This window comes from Saimiri boliviensis, chromosome 1, assembly GCF_048565385.1.
Source record: "Saimiri boliviensis isolate mSaiBol1 chromosome 1, mSaiBol1.pri, whole genome shotgun sequence".
Classification (NCBI taxonomy): Eukaryota; Metazoa; Chordata; class Mammalia; order Primates; family Cebidae; genus Saimiri; species Saimiri boliviensis.
In genome coordinates this window covers 114,951,363-114,973,860 of record NC_133449.1, presented here as the reverse complement: position 1 = coordinate 114,973,860, position 22,498 = coordinate 114,951,363, and the positions used below count along the sequence as shown (strand labels likewise).

The following is a 22,498-nucleotide window of genomic DNA, read 5'->3' as shown; positions in this document are numbered from 1 at the left end:
CTGACCTCAGGTGATCCTCCCTCCTCGGCCTCCCAAAGTGTTGGGATTACAGGCATGAGCCACTGCACCTGGCCCAACATGGACCTTCTTCTCATGAGGTTCACTGCCCCATGACATCCCTGTGAACCTTTGGATGCATTTTCTCCTTGTCATCCCTGTCACAGCTCAAAGATGAGCTCGTGCTCATAGTGTTACCAAAACACCAGGGGTGCAGTCTAGGGCCTGCTGCCCCCCGCACAGAAAGCCAATCACTGAGACACAAGTATTGCCAAGGAAGAAGACTTAAATCGAGTGCTGCAATCGAGCAGATGGGAGCTCAGTCTCAAATCTATCTCCCTGATGGACTAAAACCAGGGGGTTATATAGCAGAGAAGAAATGTAGCCATGTGTAAGAAAACAAGAACTACACAGGGGCAAGGAAGCAATCCTGGTAAACGAGGGGTCTGGGATCTGGAAGGGTGATCCTGGGTTTCAGTTCTTTGATACTCTTTTTTTTTTTTTTTGAGAGGACCAAAGATCATTTCTTGAGGAAGAAACTCAGATAAAACGAATAACTTTCAAGCTTTAAGACCAGAAGGGTCTCCAGGGCAAGGTGGCTCAAGCTTATAATCCCAGCACTTTGGAAGGCCAAGGCAGGCAGGTCACCTGAGGTCAAGAGTTTGAGACCATCCTGGCCAACATGGTGAAACCCCATCTTTACTAAAAATACAAAAATAGCCAGGCATGGTGGTGGGCACCTTTAATCCCAGCTACTTGGGAGGCTGAGGCAGGAGAATCACTTGAACCTGGGAGGCAGAAGAAGTTGCTGTGAGTCGAGACAGTGCCATTGCACTCCAGCCTGGTCAACAAGAGTGACACTCTGTCTCAAAAAAAAAAAAAAAAAAAAAAAAAAGAAACTTACCCAAAGTCCCAGACTTAATAACTAAGCCAGCAGGCAGCCTCACTCCAGACACTCTTTGTGTGTGTGTGTTTGTGTGTGTGTGTGTGTGTGTGTGTAAATTGTGGCATAGTTGGTATATAGAATAGCATGCAATGATGAAAAGAAAGAAATACACATTTGGCATATATCAACACAAATGCCACTTCGGGTGTAATGCCGCAACATGTGGAAGTACAGATACAAGATGATGGTGTTGATATAAAGCTTAGAAATGAGCATGAACGGGCCCAGCGTGGTGGATCATGCCTGTAATCCCAGCACTTTGGGAAGCCAAGGTGAGCAGGTCACCTGAGTTCAGGAGTTTGAGATCAGCCTGGCCAACCTGGTGAAACCCCATCTCTACTAAAAATACAAAAATTAGCCAGGCGTGGCAGTGCGCACCGGCAATTCCAGCTACTCAGGAGGCTGAGATAGGAGAGTTGCTTGAACCCTGGAGGCAGAGGTTGCAGTGAGCCAAGATCACGCCACCACAGTCCAGCCTAGACAGAGCGAGACTTGGGAAAAAAAAAAAAAAGAAGAAATGTGCATGAACAGTGCTATATATTGCTTAAGGACACTCACATGAGTTAGTGAGATGTGAAGAAATGTGTGGGACTAATGGCTGCCAATTCCGTTCCTCTAGTGCATAGAGGCTGTGGTTAGGAAGGAAAGCTGGGCTTGGTGATGTGGTAATACATCTGCTAACCTGGTGGTGGGTACAGGGGTGTGGTTAGCAATGCTGGTGCCCTACCCAGACCCCACTCCTTTTGGTTGATTTTACTTCTAATCACTCTCCAGGGCCCCTCCAAGGAATCTGGCTGAAGCTGCCCGCCAGGGATGTCACCTGAGGTCACACCCTTGCTGAGCTTCAGCCCTTCTCTGTCTTCACTCCCCCACTCCTTCACCACCTCCCCAGGGAGCACATTCTTAGTGAACCCAACCTGAGACAGTGGAGACAGCCCAATCACCCATAAGCAGAGAGAGCAGAGCCCAGGCAAGGCAGAAGGGAAGGGGGACCCTATCGCTAGCCAAGTGTGGTTGAGGGGAAAGCCCCACTGTGCGGAGGGACAGCCACAGCCCAGAGGGGAGCTGAGGTGCCAATTCCTCTCTGCAAAGGGCTCTCTAGAGAATCCTGCTTCCCAGATCTGGGGCCTGCTCACAAGTGGCCACATCCCTTCCCGATACCCTCTGCCCCCTCTGGGGAGAGCCATGACCCAGGTGGCACTGTGCCATATGTCAAATCCCCAAATGCTGTTGAGACGTGACTCTGTTCCCTTCTGGCTTTTGCAGTGGCTGAGATTCCCAAGGCCTTTCAAATAGGCCAGATCCAACAGGTTCCTTGGAAAGGGTGCGAGGCTTCTTCCCAAGATGCTGGGTGCTTGTCGCTGACCCTGGTGCTGAACAGATCTTCCTGGGGTGCCCAGAGGGTCCAGTTTCCAGGACTATATACCCCCAAGCCCACTGCAGGCAAGCTGCCAGGCTAGGAGCAGAGGACTTCTGAGTTCTGTGATTCCTGTCGTCGCAGCCTCAGGAGTGAACCTCGAATTTTCCCAATGTCCTTAGGAGACCAAAGACCTGACTTTGAAGTAGCTTGGAAACAGGGACAGATGCCCCTTGGAAAGAGAGTTAGACTCTAGCAATGAATAAAAGGCACTCATTTACAAGGCTTGAGTGGAATCCCAGAAGCTCTGAGGCCCAGGCATCAGAGAGACATTGAGACAAGTCCATTGGTAAGAGGGAGAGTAATAAGAAGGGTTTCTGCATTCTGCTTCAGGAACACCAGCGACTTATCCATTCACTCACGTGGTCCAACAAGTGTTTATCAAGGGCCTATCATGTGCCGTGGTATATTCCACTGAAGAAAAGAAACAGAGGCCTCTATCCCATGCAACTTACATCCCAGTAGGGTGGGGTTTCGGGGACAGGACCGACAGCAAACAGCGACAGAAGTATGTGAATGGCATAGCATGTCAGAAGATACAAGCATTACAGCAAAAAAGAAAAAAAAAAGAGTAGAGGAAGAGATGGAGGTGGCGTGCAATTTGAAATAGGGTAGACTTCACTGAAAGATGTAATTTAAACAAATTTATATCTATTTTTTGAGACGGAGTCTTGCTCTGTTGCCCAGGCTGGAGTGCAGTGGTACACTTTTGGCTCACTGCAACCTCTGCCTCCTGGGCTCAAGCAATTCTCCCGCCCCAGCCTCCCAAGTAATTGGTACTACAGGCACCTGCCACCATGGCCGGCTAATTTTTGTATTTTTAGTAGAGACAGGGTTTGACCGTGTAGGACACGCTGGTTTTGAACTTCAAGTGATCTGCCTGTCTTGGCCTCCCAAAGTGCTGGGATTATAGGCGTGAGCCACCGTGCCCAGCCTAAACAAAGATTTGAAAGAGGTGAAGGAGTGAGTCCTGCAGGTACCTGGGGACAGAACATTCCAGGCTGAAAGAACAGTCCATGCAGACCTCCTCAGGAGGGAGCATGCCTGCCTGGCTGGACTGAGGCATAGCAAGGAGGCCAGTGTGGCTAGAGCAGAGTGAACCAGGGAGGCAGGAGACACAGGTGGGTAGGGGGCAGGGCACAGAGCTTGAGGGGCCTCACGGCTGCCAGAGGATCTTCTTGGACTTGTCCTCTGGGTGAGGTGGAGAGCCACAGGACGTTCTGAACACAGGAGATTCATGGTCCCTCGGCTGCTGTGCTGAGAATACACTGTAGGGGCAACGATGGAGACAGAGAGAGCACTCAGAAGGCAGTTGTAGGAAGCTGGGGAGAGATGCTGGTTTCTGGGTGCATTTGGAAAGCAGAGACATGAGCTCACCCACCAGATGGGAAGTTGGGGGCGAGAGGAAGAGGCGTCAGGGATAGCGCCCAGGGTTCTGGACCTGGTAACCGGAAGGAAGGGGCTGGCAGAGAAGGAGGAGAGAGCAGGTGTAGGGGTGGGTGGGAATCAGGAATTCAGTTTCAGACTTAGGGGGCTGGAGCTGCCTATTTGGCATGGCAAGTAGGCAGCTGGACGTAGAAGGCTGGGGTTTGCGAGAGAAACTTGGGAGTGGTTGGCATATAGATGATATTTAAAGTCAGAAACGTGTACTATTTGCCAGATACATGCAGTAAGGCAGTTGATGCAAACCGAAGTCTTCTAATGTAGTTACTGTTATTATTTTCATTTTGAAGCTGTAGAAACTGACACTCAGAGAGAAGTGACTTGGAGCTCACAGTGTCACCACCCACTGATGGGACAGCTGAATTCAACCTGACCTACACTCTGCTCCTAAGCCCTCCACTGCAAGGTGACCCCCTCGCTGGATAGATGAGAGGTGGATGGACTTTGGATCAAGGGAAGATAATCCATACAAGAAGGAGACAGGAGTTTGGAAGCAGCAAACCAAGTCCCATAGTGAGGGGACACACTGGCCCTCAAGCTGAATGTTGGGGAGCAGTGAGATGGGGCTGAATAGGAAGGAGGGGCTAGATGGAGGGTACAGCTTCAAGACTGGCCTGAAAAGTTTTGACTGGATGGGGAAGGAAGCAGGGAGCCACTGATGGTTTTGGAGGAGGGGGGCATTACAGGATCGGTGCAGCCCTTGTGAAAGACCCATCAGATGTGGGCATTCAGGTTGATGAGTGAGGTGTCAGGAGAGACTAGAGAGGAGGAAACAGATCCAGAAGTTGTTGAGACTGTCTGGGTGTGAAGGATGAGGGCTGAGCCAGTGGAGATGAGGAGGAAGCGAGGAAGCCGAGCTCCCACTGAAGACAGCACTGAGCAGAGTCTCCGCCTGATGGAATGTGGGGGATAGAGGTGAGGAATGAGTCAAGGGCAAAGTCTCAGATTGGTGGGGGCAGATGGGGAGGTGGGAAACGATGCCGGCTTGAATAGAAAAAGGGGCACTGGTGTGAGAGGGAACTCGGCTTTGCATGTCGTACTTGGGGCTAAGTGAACCGTGGCGGGAGGCTGGAGTGGGGGACAGAACTGCACAGGGCTGGCCGGGCTGCAAGGCAGGAGAGCTGAGGGGCGCCGCAGAAAGATGGGCAGGAAGGGGCAGCGTCCGGTGAGCGTGTCTGATTGGTTACTGGTCAGGGCTAGGGACAGAGACTAAAGAAGTGTTTATCCAGAGGTGAAAGATCTGGGGTAGACGATGCCAGGGAGGAAGAGAAGGTTGCTTGACGGAAAAAAATCAATGTCTAGGACAGGCGCAGGCTTGCTCCTGCCACCAGCTAGCTCTGTGCCCATGAAGTAGATTTTTTTTTAGGTTTTTTTTTTTTTTTAATGGAGTCTTGCTCTTTTGCCCGGGCTGGAGTGTAGTGGCACAGTCATGGCTCAGGCATGCACCACCATGATGGGCTAATTTTCATTTCATTTATTTTTGTAAAGACAGAGTCTCACTATGTTGCCCAGGCTGGTCTCAAACTCCTGGGCTCAAGCGGTCCTCCCGTCTCAGCCTCCGAAGTGCTGGGAGTACAGTGAACCCGTTGTTTCAACTACTCTGGTTAGTTCCCAATTTTCTCATCTGTAGAAAATAATAGTTCTTACCCCCTGAAGCTGCTGTGAAGACAAAGTAAACTAATAGACTTAACTGCTGAGACCCCCGACCCCCACCCCAGCCTATAGTGATGGCTCAGGGACATTTCTGAGAAGAGGAGCTCACAGAGAGCCCAGGGAGGAACCATGTCCCAGATCCCAGTGAGAGGAGCATCAAGAAGGGAGGTAGGTTCCCAGGGATGATAAGGAGATTCCCTGAGCCAGCTGGAGACCAGGAACTTTACAGACTTTATCTCAGTCAGTTCTCCAGGTCATACCATGAGGGAGGGTTTATCATCACACCCGTTTCACAGATGGGAAAAATGAGGTTCATGAAATTGCTCTTGGTCACACGACCAGGAACAAGTAGAAGAGGGACTGGGACCCAGGGCTATAAGTAATGATTCCAGAACCTCTGTTGGTAACCACTGCCTCACACTGCCCAATGTAAGGCAATGGGAAGTTCAGGGAGTGGTTGGAGGGGATTGAGAGGCTCAGAGAGAGGACCTTTCCTAGAGCGTCAGAGCTAGAAGCCACATTGCTGAGGATTAATTGAATCACAAGAGGGCAGAGAGGAAATGGTAGAGGGAAGTACAGACCACACATCGGAGCAGTTTGGTCATGAATGAAAGGAGAAATAGGAGGGCAGCATTTGGGGGTGTTGAGGTCAAGGAGAGGTCTTTACGGAAGTGGAGAAACAGCATCATGTTGTCACCAGAAGGAAAGGGGTCACGGGATGGAAGACAGTGAAGAGCTGGAAGATGGGGGTGCAACTGAGTGAAGGAGGCCCCTCTGGGCTGAATAAAGGTTGATATCCAAGCCACAGTTGAAGCAATTTAGGTTTGGCAGAAAATGGCGATAACCACAAGGAAGTTGTAAGCTGGATAGAGGAGGAGTCAGGGTGCCCTTGGATAGGTTCCTCTGCTTCATCCATGGCAGAAGGATTCGGTGTGTCTCATAAACTGATGGGACACACTGGTTTAAAAACAATTTGCTCTGGGGTGAAGGAGACCCTGAGACAGAATGTCAGCTGGACCCATGTTGTAGTTCAGAAATCTGTAAGTGACCATCCATCTATCCATGCATCCATCATCTATCAAGCCATGCGCCCATCCTTCTATTCATCCATCCCACCACACATCCATCTATCTATCCATACATCTACAACATACACCCACCCATCCATCAGTCCATCCATTCCCCCATCCAGTTTCATCCATCCATCATCCATTAACCCATTTATCCATCCTTCCATCTGTCCATCCATCCATCCATCCATCCATCTAACCATCCAACCACCCATTCATTCATCCACCCATCTATCCATCCATTTATCTATCCATCCATCCATCTATCCATCCATCCATCTATCCATCCATCCATCCACACATCCATCTACCATCCATCCACCATCCATCCATCTATTCTTTTACAATTCATCCACACATCCATCTACCATCCGTCTACCATCCATCCATCTACCCATCCATCCATATACCCATCCATTCATCTACCCATCCATCTATTTATTCTTTTTTTTTTTTTTTTTTTTTTGAGACGGAGTTTCGCTCTTGTTACCCAGGCTGGAGTGCAATGGCGCGATCTCGGCTCACCGCAACCTCCGCCTCCTGGGTTCAGGCAATTCTCCTGCCTCAGCCTCCTGAGCAGCTGGAATTACAGGCACGCACCACCATGCCCAGCTAATTTTTTGTGGTTTTAGCAGAGACGGGGTTTCACCATGTTGACCAGGATGGTCTCGATCTCTTGACCTCGTGATCCACCCGCCTCGGCCTCCCAAAGTGCTGGGATTACAGACTTGAGCCACCGCGCCCGGCCTCTATTTATTCTTTTACCATTCATCCACACATCCATCTACCATCCACCCATCTACCCATCCAGTTATCCATTCATCTAACCATCTATTTATCTTTCAGCATCCATCCACACATCCATCTACCATCCATCCACCCATCCACCATCTACCCACCCATCCATCTATCCATCATCCATCCACACATCCACCCATCCATTTTTCTACCATCCATCCATTCTTTCATCCACCTTCCAGCCACTCATCCATCCATCACCCATCCACCATTTATCCATTCATTCATTTACTCATCACATCCATTCACCCATTCATTCATTCACCTATCCATACAACCACTCACCTACTTATACATTCAGTAAACACACACACACACACACACACACACACATATATATATATATATATATATATATATATATATATATATATAGAGAGAGAGAGAGAGAGAGAGAGAGAGATGGGGTTTCATTCTGTTGTCCAAGCTGGAGTGCAGTGGTGCAATCATGGCTTACTGCAGCCTCAACCTTCCTGGTGTAGGTGATCCTTCCCACTCAGCCTTCAGAGCAGCTGGGACTACAGATGCACTCTGTAACACCTGGCTTTTTTTTTTTTTTTTTTTTTTTTTGCAATTTTTGTAGAGACAGGGTTTCACCATGTTGCCCAGACTTATTTTGAACTCCTGGGCTCAAGTGATCCATCTGCCTCTGCCTCTGCCTCCCAAAGTGTTGAGATTACAGGTATGAGCCACCACACTGGCCCAATAAACATATTTTATTGAGCACCCACTAAGGTGCTAAGCCTGGAGGGATAAGTTGCAATACAAAAGAGATCCTTCAAGGATTGTACAGTCTTGTGTGTGAGTCCCAACAAATAAACTAGCAATCACAACACTGTATGAAGACAGCCATGAAGAGGGAAGTCAATGAACTCTGGAGACATAGAGGAAGGTAGGAGTTGAAGGAAGGAAGTGAGGGCTCAAGCTGTGCTCTGAAATGAGGGTAGGAGAGAAAGGAAGTGAGACAGGGGAGCAGGAGAGAGTGTTCCAGACAGGAGGAACAGGCTGTACAAAGGCTTGGGAGTCAGTCAGAGCCCAGCATTTTCAAGGAACTGAAAGAAGGTCCATGTGGCTGGGACAAAGTGATGTGGTGGGTGGTGAAGCTGGAGGAAAAAGTTGAAGCTGGAGAAGTAGGCAGAAATTTGGGCTTCATCCTGAAAGGGTAATGGGGAGGCATTGAAGGATTTCGAGATTACAGGTGTGAGCCATCCATCCATCATCCATCCATCCACTCATCCATCCATCCATCCATCCATCATCCATCTATCCATCCATCCATCATCCATCCATCCATCCATCCACCTATCCACCCATTCATCCATCCACCTATCCACCCATTCATCCATCTATGAATGGGTGCACTCCAGCCTGGGTGACAGAGTAAGACCCTGTCTCAAAAATAAAATCGAGAGGGGAGAATCTTGCTCAGCCTTGTGTTTTGGAGATCACTGGCATTCTGAGAGGAAGATGGACTGGACCAGGAAGGCCAGGAGGCTGGGGCATGAGTTCAGGGCTGTGGTCCAGCAGAGAGATGGAGGAGGAGAAGGAGATGGATTCAGGACACATCCAGCTAGCCACTTTGCTGATGGACTGGATGTGGGCAGTGAGGGAGAGCCCAGGGACAGAGATGACCCTTGGGTTTCTGACCTGAGGAACCAAGAGGACACCCTGTCAGGAACGACAGACACATCAATGGTCATGTTGACTCTTTGTAACAGGGGAGTGGGGCCTATTTTGGGGTTTGGGGTGGAAATACTATTTGGGGCCCTCACATCTCAGCTGGGCTGGCCCTGATCCCAGATTCCTGGCCCCCTGGGCAGGGCAAGACAAATCCGGCTTCAGCTGTCGGCGACGGAGGTGAGTGAACAAATGAACCTCAGGTGACACTGGTATGACCGGGATGACCCTTCTGCCTAGCTGCTCCCTCTCAGTCATCCACAGCTGTCAAATGCAATTGAAGATGATGAAGAGCTGCCCCCCTGCCGCCTGGCCCCTGCTCTGTGACTGAGAGCATCCTGGTTCCGCCCATGTCCTGTTCCGACCTCCTTCCTGTCTTTCAGGGAGAAGGACCCTGAGTCAGCCTGGCCCGGTGCCCTCTGGCCAAAGTGGAGCGGGAGTGTTGCAGCAAGTGCTGGGGCAAGGGCGGCAGGTGCCTGGGTGGTGTGCCTGGCCCGCTTTAGTCAGCAGCGTTGAGACAGGGAGTTACCTCGGCTGCTCCTCCCACTCAGATCCAGTCCCTCTTTCACACTCTCCTAACAGGCCTAATGGTGTCTGGCCGGCTTCCCTGCTGTGGCCCTTTCCCTTCCTCTGGCCACAGCACCCTCTCCCTTGCTGCCCCTCCACAAAGCTCTGCCTCACTGCCACCTCCTCCAGGGAGCATTCCTGATTGCCCTGACAGACCTCCAGGTCTTAGAGTCCTCACAGCATCCTAAAGATCTCTCAATACTTCTCGCAGGCCCGGACTTCAGCACATTGTGTCTGGAAGGTCCCTTGGTATCCATCTCACTGCCTGGGAGAACTGACGAGGAATAAGCCCAGTTAATCCCTGGTGAGAAAACCACCCCAAAAATGTCCCTGTTCCCCACTGCCACCTCCCAAAGAAGGCTGATGCACACTGGGCCCTTCGCGCCTGTCTCGCCTGCCCTTCCAGTCCTGTGTGGACTCAGTCGGGGGACACTGAAGGTCCAGTGCATGCCAGACACAGTGCTTGGCACTGGGGATGCCCACGGCATGGGGCAAGGCAGACACAGCCTGTCCTCATGTGACTGGTTCTCAGCCTGGCATTAAGGCTGTGCCCCATGCTGGGGTTCATGCTACTGTCCTAATTTACCTCTGCACATTCCCCTCTCTGCACCTTTGCCTAAACAGTGCCCCCTGTGACATGTCCTTTCTTCCAATCTCAGTATGAATCTTATTTACAAGCCCCACAGCCACCTCCTCCAGGCAGCCTTCCATGAATTCTGGCCAGAAGCAACCTCTCCCCACGCTGTGCCCCAAGGCCCTTTAATCTCACCTCCATGTCACTATGAGAAGTCAGGCCCCGTTCCCCCACCCTTACCCACTGTGAACTCCTGAAACAGCAGGCTCTGGCCTCTGCCCACCCTGCAGCGCCAGGTATAGTCCCTAGAGCAGGCGTCCCCAGACTTTTTACACAGGGGGCCAGTTCGCTGTCCCTCAGACCGTTGGAGGGCCGCCACATACTGTGCTCCTCTCACTGACCACCAATGGAAGAGGTGCCCCTTCCTGAAGTGCGGCAGGGGGGCCGGATAAATGGCCTCAGGGGCCCGCATGTGGCCCGCGGGCCGTAGTTTGGGGATGCCTGGCCTAGAGGCTCAGCTGCCCTTGCCAGCCAGGCAGCCTGCACCAGCCTTGAGCTGAACCAGAACCTTCCTAGTCCAGAACGTTCTGCTGCTGCTTTCATGATCTGTTCCCCAGAACAAACAGGGGAATTTGGGTCCTTCTGGAGAAAGCTCTGACTCTGTGAGAAAGCAGGGAGGACTCAGAACTCACCCGGGGAGTTTCCCAGCGCAGACTGCAGCCACTTCATCATTATCAGGCTGCCTGCTGAAACACAGCTGTCCTTTGCAGGCAAGTGGAGCCCCCACAAGAGGGTGGGCAGTGGCTGAGTGCGTGAGGGCAGGGCAGGCGGGAGGGGTGGTCGCCTCCTCCCGAGCCCCAGGCCTGGCCCTGCACCTCTGGGCCCAGGCTTTGTCTCCAAGTCCGGGCTGCCGGTGCCTGCACCCTTCCCTGCCCAGCCGGCCTCCTTTGCAGGGGACTCTGCAGGGAGCCACTCTGAGGCTGCCCCTCCCTTTTTCTGGGATGTTGGCACCCAGGAGGGGCCCAGGCAGGAAGAGCAGACTCCCCTCTCCTTCCTCTGCACCTGCAGATGGAAGCCAGCCCTGGGCATGGGACGGGTGGCTGAGGGCAAAGAACCCATCTGGGCTGTGGCTTGAGGAGGGGGCAGGGGCAGGGTCTCTGGCAGCTGATATGCCCCCCAGAGAAGCAGAGAAATGCTGGTGCGAGGCCCACCAAGGCGGACCCCATTTTCCCGAGATCAACCATCCTGGCAGGGCTCTGTGGGACAGACCAAACTTCCCTCTACAGGTGATGAGATTGAGGTCCAGAGAGGGTCTGTGAGCTGCCTGAGATCACACAGAGGATCCTGCCCACAGAAGGATTCCAGACATGGAAGCAGCCCCAGCCTCCCAGGCTGCCCTTGTGAGGGGTGGGGAGAGGAGCGCCTGGGGCTCCTCCTGAGGTCGAGGGTCCTTGTCTGGTTTCCTTTCATTGGAATCCCCCCGCCCCACCTGAAGACTGATGAGGTTAGCTCTGAGCGATGCTCTGGGAGAGTGGGGTTTCCACAGGTATCCCCAGAATGTAAAAACAAGAAACAAAAATCTCACGACACAGAGCGGCTGTTGCTGTTATCAGGACTGGTAATGAAAACGTAGTAATGATTCAGCGATCAACACAGGGCGGACCGTGAGAGGGCAGAAGGCACCTGCACCGTGTTGCCGAGGGGGCACTGCTGTCATTTTGGGCTGGCCCTGGTCATGCAGGGACAGGGCAAAGCCAGGCCTAGTTCCCCCATGTCACAATCAGAGTCCAGGTGCTGCCCTGCCTGGAGCCGCCCTGCTCTGGCGCTGCCCACCTGGAGGGCATGGGACCCTCATTCTACTGAAGGGAAGCCCATGCTCTGGCTCCCGGGAGACCTGACAGGGTGACTGGCAATTTCCTCAGGCGGCCAGGGGCCTGACCCGCATGCAGTGATGCTGTGGCCTGGGGCTAAGACCCTAGAGTCACAGAGAAGCCAGTTCACCAACTTCATCCACCGCCTTATGCTTGTAGTTCTTTCAGTCCTGCCCCTACTGGAAAGCGGACTTGCGTTCTGTCATCTGCCCTGCACTGAGCTGGAGTGCCGGGAAAGTCAGCTCAGGGCCTCGCTCTGGCTGGATCCTGACCAGGCGTCCAGTACAGACTCCCGGACACAGCGCTGCTAGAAGCGAGAAGCGGCATCTCCCACTGACCCCTTTGTTCTGTTCTGCATTTTTTTTTTTTTAAGACTCAGTCTCACTCTTGTCCACCAGACTGGAGTGCAATGGTGAGATCTCAGCTCACTGCAACCTCTGCCTCCCGGGTTCAAGCAATCCTCCTGCCTCAGCCTTCCAAGTAGCTGGGACTACAGGTGCCCACCACCACTCCCTGCTATTTTTTGTATTTTTAGTGGAGACGGGGTTTCACCATGTTGGCCAGGCTGGTCTCGAACTCCTGACTTCAGGTGACCCACCTGCCTAGGCCTCCCAAAGTGCTGGGATTATAGGCGTGAGCCACCGCACCCGGCCCTGTTCCGCATCTTAATGTAAGGCAACCCATTTAGGGGAACGTGGTTTCCCAAGCTTTTTGGATTGAATGGTGATCGAAGCACCACTGGGCTCTGGCCTCCTGTGGTCAGGGCCTAGCCTGGGATGGGACAGGCAACTGAAGCTGCTCTGTGCCCTGGGTGGGCCTCAGCCTCTCTCAGAGGCAGATAAAGCATGGACCTCCCTGCAGAGCAATGCCCCTGTGCCCGTGGCCCGCAGCCAGAGTGGCCCCCCAGCGCCCTGAAGCTTGCCCATGGTCCAGGAGAAGAGCCCTGCTCGGTTTCTGCTGGTTGACTCCCAAAACCCCCGTCTGCCCCCACTCAGGCCGCCATGCATGAAGGACACTCTCTAGCCACAGAGAGATGAACTCAGTTGCAGATGGAGGCTTTTCAATTCTAATAGAGGAACCAAGAAATGTCCCCTTTGAAAGGAGAAGTGTGTCACTGAATGGGCTCCAGACACATATACCCCACCTCTGTCTCCAGTTGAGTGCCCATTCTCTGGAAATCCACAAACATTCCAAGAGCTGGACTTCTCCTGAATCATCTCAAATTCTTCAAACTTCACTGGTCTAGCAAAGGATGTGGGGAGGTGACAGAAGGCGGGGCAAGACCCCCAAGGTCTTAAATAGGTCACTGCCACCCTCGACTCCAGCAGGGTATCTCCCTGAGCAGAGGGTCCTGCACGCATAAACTCCCTCCTGGACTTCTGACACCATGGCCCCACTGAAGATGCTGGCCATGGTCACCCTCCTTCTGGGGGCTTCTCTGCAGCACATCCATGCAGGTGAGAGCAGGGAAAGGTGGCCAGGGGCAGGCACCGGGAGGACAGGAGTTGGGGGCATGAAAACCACCGAAGCAACACACATACACATTTGTGTGTTATCGACACCCCACCTACTCCCATCCCACAAAAGACATGCGAAGCCCACAGCACTAGGATTTTGAGGGAAACGAGCAGAGAAAAATGTCGATGATGATGATGTCGCAGCTCTCACAGGTGGACTTGGTAAGGACCAACATGAGCACATCTCGAGCTGCAATGGCTGTGAGGTTGGGATTCACAGCTGTAGTTGTGCAATAGAAAATGAATGATTCTTAAAATTGTTTATTAGCATTTATTTTATTAATAAGTTTTATGCACAATGAGAGAATCAGCATAAAGATTTCAAGAGCATGCAAAAAAGAGTTTCTTTTCTTTTTGAGATGGAGTCTCACTCTGTCACCCGGGCTAGAGTGCAATGATGGGATCTTGGTTCACTGCAACCTCTGCCTCCCAGGTACAAGCGATTCTCCTACCTTGGCCTCCCGTGTAGCTGGGATTGCAGGCACCTGCCACCATACTGGGCTAACTTTTGTATTTTTTGTAGAGATGGGGTTTCAACATGTTGGTGAGGCTGGTCTCAAACTCCTGACTGCAAGCAACCCACCCGTCTGGGCCTCCCAAAGTGCTGGGATTACAGGCATGAGCCACTGCACCTGGCCTAAAAAACAGATTCTTATATTAGGTTAGGAAAGGAAAGATGAAATAAGGTTGCCAGGCATAGACACACAGGACTGCACACAGACACACACACACGTGGGCACTCACAGGACACACAGGATATCCCACAGACACATGCAGACATGCATAGCCACAATACACAGGACCCTCACAACATACACAAAGGTCTCACACACATACCTGTGCACATTCACACACACACACACACACACACACACGCAGTGACACATGCAGTCACCACACACAGATGCACACATGTGAACACGCACATGCCGACCTTCCACAGACACCCCCAGGGCTCCCGCAACACACACGCAGACACTCAAAGACACCCCAACCCGCTTCCTCTCCCTGCAGCTCGAGGGACCAATGTTGGCCGGGAGTGTTGCCTGGAGTACTTCAAGGGAGCCATTCCCCTTAGAAAGCTGTCTGCTTGGCACAGGACCTCCCAGGACTGTAACCGGAAAGCCATCGTGTAAGTGCCCCTGGCCCCACCCCTGCTTCTCTGGGCCAAGCATGGGGACAAGTGGACCCTGGAGCTCCCAGAACAGCCACGGGGAAACAGGGATGAGACAGTGGGGACCTTCCTCCCCGACCCCTCCAGGCTCCTTGGGGCAGTTCGTGTACCCATGCTGTGGGACCCAAAAGGGCTGCAGGGCATCAAGTCCAACCTGTTCCTTGATTGTGGTGAAATCGAGGCCCTGGGAGGGATGAACATTCAAGGTCACACAGCTGGTCAGGGGCAATGCGGTCACCTCCCCTGGCCTGGGCCTGAGCCCTCCCCACAGTCTCCACATCGCAGGCTCTAGGCCATCTTCGGGCAGTGTGAGGGGTGGGCACAAGGTCCTGCAGCCCTGGCTCCCTGTGAGGGTCCAGATCACTCAGGACAGAGCCTGATGTCCCAGACCCGCCACCAACGCCCTGGGTGACTACAGCAACTTCCTGCCCCTCTTGGAGTCTTGGAATCCTGTTCAGCACAGGGCAAGGCCATCCTGGGGACTCTGGGGCCCTTCCTGCTCTAACATCCCTGGGAACGTCCTCCCTCTGTGTAGGCTTGTGACCGTCCAGGGCAGGGCCATCTGTTCAGACCCTGAGGACCAGCATGTGAAGAAGGCGCTTAAATACCTGAAAAACCTGCAGAGGTCTCGCAGCCTCCTCACCCGGGACTCCTGACTGTCTGCCAGGACCACCCGGTACCTCCAGCATCTGTGTTCACCACCCCAACCCCCGAGCGCTTGGGTCCAAGGGAGCCCTTCCAAGGACAAAGAAGAGCCACAGGGAGGAAGATCCCAACTCCTTGTCTGAACTGGAGCCTTGGGCACAGAAGGGCCCAGATTAAAGTCTTTCTGCTCAGTCTGTGTCAGTGTGTCTGTCCCCACAGAGCAAGACGCGGTTCCACTCCCGCCTGTCACACTGGGAGGGTCCTCAGAGAACATCTGGTCCTGCGCTGTGCAGGTCGGAAAGGGAAACTGAGGCTGAGAGGGGCACGTGGCTTCCGCAGACCACGCACCAGTGAGGGGAGGCCCTGGTGAGAGGCCCGGGCAGGGGCGGGGCTGGCAGGGTCCTGGGAGGCGGCAGCTGGATTCTCGCCGCCTGAGGTCTCCCGGTTTCTCCCCAGCCCAGTCCCTGCTCTTGCCCCACGTGGAGCTGGGGACAAGCTTCCTTGAGGTGCTGGAATCAATTCCACAGACTGGCCAGGACCCTCCCGCAGGCCGCAGCTCCGCCCAGTGCTGGGGAGCCCGCTGGTGGAGGGTGGGGGATCCTGCAGCCCTGTCCCCGCCTCCCCTGCACACCCTGCAGGCCCGCTAGCCCGGCTCCTCCTGGCCCTGGCTCCCTCTCCCCGCTCAAACTGCAGACCAGCTCCAGGGCGAGCCGGCTCTGTGGGTCCTGGGTCCTTACGCGGGCCGTGGATCCTCTGCCTGCAGTTACCTTCCCAGGCCCCTCCAACCGCAGGTAGGAGGGTGCCACGCCGCCACCGTTCCTCCTGACTGAAGTCTGATCCCCGCCTCCCGGGCTGACCCCCCCACCCAGTTCAGCCGCACGCAGCCTGCAGGAAGCCGGCCCAGCACAGCCGCCCACCGACTCGCTCCCCTAGCTCGTGGGGACTGCGCTGCAGCCAACCCCTGCTCCGCCTGGTTCTCCCATTGGTTCGTGTGTGTGTGTGTGTGTGTGTGTGTGTGTGTGTGTGTGTGTGTGTGTCAGTCCCAGCTCCTCCATTAGGTTGAGCGCTCCGTGAGCCACTCCGGGCACCTTGCACCCCTGTGCTCAAAAATATGAGGATTGTAGGCTCAGGACACCCCACCCCCAGGCCCCTTTGCCCAGGCCCAGCTGAGGGCTGAACACAGCGTGCAGCGGGGGAGGAATCGCGCCTTCGTGTCCTAGTTCTCTCTCACTCTCCCAGCTAGCGATGCGGCCGTGGCTGGTCTCTCTGAACACAGTTTGGCGGCAGGGATGGGTCCTTCTCTTCCGAGGACCCTGTGGCCGGCGTTGCTTAGCCGGGCTGCGGTTAGAAGGGCAATTTCCAGGCCTGGCTGTTGCCTCCTTCTGCCCCCTCGTGGCCAGTCAGCTCATTGCAGAGAAGATGACAACGCAAGTTCACTTTCCAACACGGGCAGGAATAAAACAAGAACAGCAAAATGAGCTTGATAAAGCCAGTGAACTGGCGTCTCTGTGACTCTAGGGTCTCTTCGGCTGCAAGTGGGCTCTTCTCCTGTCGTAATGCCGAGGAATATCCCTTGAACACCTGCCTCAGACCCAGAGCCCTAGGAGTGGCCCAGTCTGAGTTCTTCATGGAAAATCGTTCTCTGAATCCCCCGGCTGGAGGAAGGATGATCTAAAAAGGGAGGGAAGCAAGGAGAAGGCTTTAAGACGGCAAAGGCCAGCGATGGCCGGGGCCTGGACCCCTGCACCGTGCAGGCCGGAGCTGGAAGGATGCTCAGAGTGCAATGGCGCAATCTCTGCTCCCTGCAACCTCCCCCTCCCAGGTTCAAGCAATTCTCCTGCCTCGCCCTCCCAAGTAGCTGGGATTACAGGCGCCTGCCACCACACATGCCTTTTTTTTTTTTTTTTTTTTTTTTTTTTTTTTTTTTTTTGTATTTTTAGTAGAGACAGGGTTTGACCATGTTGGTCAGGCTGGTCTTGAACCCTGACCTCATGTGATCCACCTGCCTCAGCCTCCCAAAGTTCTGGGATTACAGGCATGAGCCACCGTGCCTGGCCTCCAGCAAACTTTATTTAAAAAAGCAAGACCCTTGTTTTCCCCTGCTGAAATCCTACTCAGAAGCCCATATTGTAAGCTTAGATAAATAGAGGGGCTGTGGAGGCCTGTGAGGAGGTGGGGAGTTGCCAGAGGGTCCCTAAGGTGCTAGGTGGGGGCATGGCATAAAGGCAGGAAGAGGTGGATCCAGGACTGGCAACAAAATGCAGAATTCGGAATCCAAGTATTCACGAGCAGTGTCCGCGGTGCAAGGTGAGAGATGGTGAGATGCAAGAGGCAGGACAGCTGCCATGTTCCCCCGGGGTATTTTAAGGAAGTGTGACTTAGAGACTATGGTGATTGGAGGGCAGGGAGGGAGGGAAAAAGAGTAATGGGCAGGTTGGGTGAAAAGTCAGGAGGGGCGCCCGTCTTACCTTGCTTCTTCTTCCCCTCTTCCCTCACCTCCCCTACCCCAGCTTTTTTTTTTTTTTTTTTTTTTTTTTTTTTCAGATGGAGTCTGGCTCTGTTGCCCAGGCTGGAATGCAGTGGTGCAATCTTGGTTCACTACAACCTCTGTCTCCTGGGTTCAAGCGATTCTCATGCTTCAGCCTCCTGAGTAGCTGGGATTATAGGTGCATGCCACCACACCTGGCTACTTTTTGTATTTTTAGAAGAGACGGGGTTTTACCATGTTGGCCAGGCTGGTCTCGAACTCCTGAGCTCAAGTGATCCTCCCGCCTTGGTCTCCCAAAGTGTTGGGATTACAGGCCTGAGCCGCCATTCTGAAATCCAGTTTGTCTTCAACACTCAAGTCAGTGCTGCCTCCGCCGCAGCCAGCAGACCGGCCCTGGTCTCTCTGGTTGCATCTGATCCTCGGCTGTGTGTCCTCCACCTGCTCCCAGCGCTCACCTCCATCTAATCCTGACGACACGCTGCCCCTTGTAATTGGAGCTGCTTGCATGATTTCCCCAATAAACTCATGGGGCAGGTATTTGGGTCAGGACAGTACCAGACTCATTTATGAGGAGGGGAAAAAAGCTTTATGCATAGTGTGTATTTGATTTATACATTTTCATCAATGCTGCTTGGGTGAATTCCACAAGGGGCACTTGCGGGGAGAGAGAAATTTCGTGGGGAACCTGGGCTTGAAACATCACATCTCGGAGCGTGGAAATTAGAATTGGATTTTTCTCCAAGGGCCCACTAGAGGGCACTCTGCTCTTAGGAGGAAGTTCCAAGACTGATGGGCCAGAGGCCCTGACCCCACTAGCAGGACTCTGGCCCCATCGCTGTACCCAGGGGCTGGGATCAGCCACATCGGCTGTAGCTGCACTAAGCCTTGGGGCAGAGGTGTCTGTAGCTGGCCAGCCCTCCTTTTGGGGGCACAGAGGCAAAGAAACCACACATTACACTGCCTGGGGTTTGCTGGATGAAGCGGAAGAAGGAAGAAATGCTGTGGGAACTAGCAGGGCCACTAACTCCAGACGCAACCTGGGCAGTGTCAAGAGCCCTGGGCCGGCGTGTTTAACTGTGTTTTCTTAGAGACTGTATTTGGGATCCATTTATCACAGGACCAAATCACAGAGCCAAAGGCATTTATACCTCTCCTGCAAGCCAGTTTTTGCAACTGTTTGTAAGTAATGACAGTTACAAACCCTCCAACCAATCCCGCTCACAGTTCCAACAACCATCTCTATGTAACTCACACCAAGTCAGTATTTCCCCTGCCCTAAATCACCCAGATCCGGGTAGGGACAGCCAGGGACAGCCCCTATGCCCAAGGCCCTCTGGAATTATTTCAACTAGCCAGACCTGGGCTGCTTCTCTGCCCTGCCTTGCCCTTCAGGTGGAAACCCCGCGAAAGGCTGTGGTCTGTGCTGTTCTGATCCTTCCTTTCAGCCTCCTGACCAAACTTGGTACTTCCTCTGTGGTCCCATGTGTGTGGTCCTGTATGTGTGGCTCTGTATGTGTGGTCCTGTGTGTGTGGTCCTGTGCGTGTGGCCCATGTGTGTGGTCCCGTGTGTGTGGTCCTGTGTGTGTGGCCCTGTGTGTGTGGCCCTGCATGTGTGGTCCTGTGTGTGTGGCATGCCCTGTTCTCTTGGGAGATGCAAGTAATAAAATCTTCTTTCAGTGACCTCAGTTGCTCTGTGTTGTCACTCAGTCACCTCCATCAATTCAAATCTTGTAGGTACGTTTAAATTTTTTTAAACTGCTACATAATAATTATACATGTTTATGGGGCAAATGTGACACTTGACAGAGGCATACAATGTGTACTGATCAGATCAAGGTAATCAGGATATCCATCACCTCGAACATTTACCATTTCACTATGTTGGGAACATGTTGAATCATCTCTTCTAGTTATTTTGAAATATACAATAGGCCAGGCATAGTGGCTCGCACCTGTAGTCCCAGCACTCTGGGAGGCTGAGGTGGGAGGTCCCTTGAGCCCAGGAGTTTGAGACCAGCCTGGGCAACATAGTGAGACTCAGTCTTCACAAAATACAAAAACCTGCCAGGTGTGGTAATGTCTGCCTGTGCTCCCAGCTACCCAGGAGGCTGAGGTGGGAGGATCACTTGAGCACAGCAGGTCACGGCTGCAGTGAGCCATGATGGTGCCACTGCACTCCAGCCAGGGTGACAGAGGGAGACCCTGTCTCAAAAAGAAGAAAAAAAGGCTGGGTGCGGTGGCTCACACCTGTCATCCCAGCACTTTGGGAGACCAAGGCGAGTGGATCAACTGAGGTCAGGAGTTGGAGACCAGCCTGGCCATCATGATGAAACCCCATCTCTACTAAAAATACAAAAAAATTAGCCAGGCGTGGTGGTGGGCACCTGTAATCCCAGCTACTCAGGAGGCTGAGGCAGGAGAGTCACTTGAATGTGGGAGAGGTTACAGTGAACCGAGATCATGCCATTGCACTCCAGTCTGGGCAACAAGCGTGAAACTCTGTCTCAAAAAAAGAAAGAAAAGAAAAATACAATTAACTGTTTACTACAGTCACCCTACTGTGCAATCGAACACTGGGAATTATTCCTTCTATCCAACTGCTTGCATCCATCAACCAATCACTCTCCATTACCCCCCTTCCCAGAATAGAACTACCAAATAATCCAGCAATCCTACCACTAGGCATTTATCCAAAGGAAAAGAAATCAATATATCAGAGGGACACCTGCACCCCCATGTTTATTGCAGCACTCTTCACAATAGCCAAGATATGGAATCAACCTGTGTCCATCAATGAAGGAATGAATAAAGAAATGTGGTATGTGTACACAACGGAGTACTATTCAGCCATGAAAAAGAAGGCAATCCTGTCATTTGCAGCAAAACGGATGGATAGTCATTATGTTAAGTGAAATAAGCCAGGCCCAGAAAGACAAATGTCTCATATTCTCACTCATATATGGAGCTAAAAAAGTTGATCTTTGACATTTTAACACAAAGGGTCAGGGACCTGTTTCGAGTCTCCGTTTTGCCACTGACTGGCCGTTGGACCTGGACATATGCGCCTCACCTTCCTGAGCCTACTTCTCTATGAAGCATTGGAACTGGACCTTCTCTGACCTATTTGGGGATGAGCCAATATGGCTGCTTCTCCTCTCACATTGCCCTTAGAGGACCACAGTCTTAGAAAACCTGCTGTTGCCTCATAATTGAACTGCTGTCACCTTGATATTCCCTGCGCCTTTCTCCAAAGCCAGCATGGCAACCACAGAGGTCAAATAGACAAGTAAAGGGACCAGGGCTTTGTTAAGAAGTCAGCCTTTCTACAGTAATGAAAACAGCATGGTACTGGTACCAAAACAGAGATATCGACCAACGGAACAGAACAGAGGCCTCGGAGGCAACACAACACATCTACAACCATCCGATCTTTGACAAACCTGACAAAAACAAGCAATGGGGAAAGGATTCCCTGTTTAATAAATGGTGTTGGGAAAACTGGCTAGCCATGTACAGAAAGCAGAAACTGGACCCCTTCCTGACACCTTACACTAAAATTAACTCCAGATGGATTAAAGACTTAAACATAAGACCTAACACCATAAAAACCCTAGAAGAAAATCTAGGCAAAACCATTCAGGCAAGGACCTCCTGACCAAAACACCTAAAGCATTGTCAACAAAAGTCAAAATAGACAAATGGGACCTAATCAAACTCCACAGTTTCTGCACAGCAAAAGAAACAGTCATTAGAGTGAATTGGCAACCAATAGAATGGGAAAAAATATTTGCAGTCTACCCATCCGACAAAGGGCTGATATCCAGAATTTACAAAGAACTAAAACAGATTTACAAGAAAAAAACAACCCCATTCAAAAGTGCACGAAGGATATGAACAGACACTTTACAAAAGAAGACATACATGAAGCCAACAAACATATGAAAAAATGCTCATCATCACTGGTCATTAGAGAAATGTAAATCAAAACCACATTGAGATACCATCTCACGCTGGTTCGAATGACGATCATTAAAATATCTGCAGACAACAGATGCTGGAGAGGACGTGGAGAAATAGGAACACTTTCACACTGTTAGTGGGAGTGTAAATTAGTTCAACCATTGTGGAAGACAGTGTGGTGATTCCTCAAGGACCTAGAAATAGAAATTCCATTTGACCCAGCAATCTGATTACTGGGTATATATCCAAAGGATAATAAATTGTTCTATTATTAGGACACACACACACAAACGTTCATTGCAGCACTGTTTACAATAGCAAAGACCTGGAACCAACCCAAATGCCCATCGATGATAGACTGGATAGGGAAAATGTGGTACATATACACCATGGAATATTACGCAGCCATCAAAAACGATGAGTTCACGTCCTTTGTAGGGACATGGATGAACCTGGAAACCATCATTCTCAGCAAACTGACACAAGAGCAGAAAATCAAACACCGCATGTTCTCACTCATAGGTGGGTGTTGAACAATAAGAACACATGGACACAGGGAGGGGAGCATCACACACTGGGGTCTGTAGGGGGGAAATAGTGGGGGGTGGGGAGTTGGGGAGAGATAGCATGGGGAGAAATGCCAGATATAGGTGAAGGGGAGGAAGGCAGCAAATCACACTGCCATGTGTGTACCTATGCAA

At 52.1% G+C, this 22,498-nt stretch overlaps 1 protein-coding gene across 1 annotated transcript; it reads left to right on the top strand.

Annotated features, from left to right (window-relative positions):
• Positions 1-13,286: 13,286 nt before the first annotated feature.
• CCL17 (C-C motif chemokine ligand 17) lies at positions 13,287-15,512 on the top strand. The gene is made up of 3 exons (XM_003943517.2): positions 13,287-13,470; positions 14,545-14,662; positions 15,240-15,512. Exons 1-3 carry the CDS (start codon positions 13,401-13,403, stop codon positions 15,358-15,360), a joined length of 309 nt encoding a protein of 102 aa, XP_003943566.2. The 5' UTR covers positions 13,287-13,400; the 3' UTR covers positions 15,361-15,512.
• Positions 15,513-22,498: the final 6,986 nt, after the last annotated feature.

Coding starts and splice junctions, on each gene's coding strand:
- CCL17 (XM_003943517.2), top strand. CDS start 13,401: ATGGCCCCACTGAAGATGCTGGCCATGGTCACCCTCCTTCTGGGGGCT. Junction 13,471..14,544: donor TCTGCAGCACATCCATGCAG/GTGAGAGCAGGG, acceptor CTCTCCCTGCAG/CTCGAGGGACCAATGTTGGC. Junction 14,663..15,239: donor TGTAACCGGAAAGCCATCGT/GTAAGTGCCCCT, acceptor CCCTCTGTGTAG/GCTTGTGACCGTCCAGGGCA.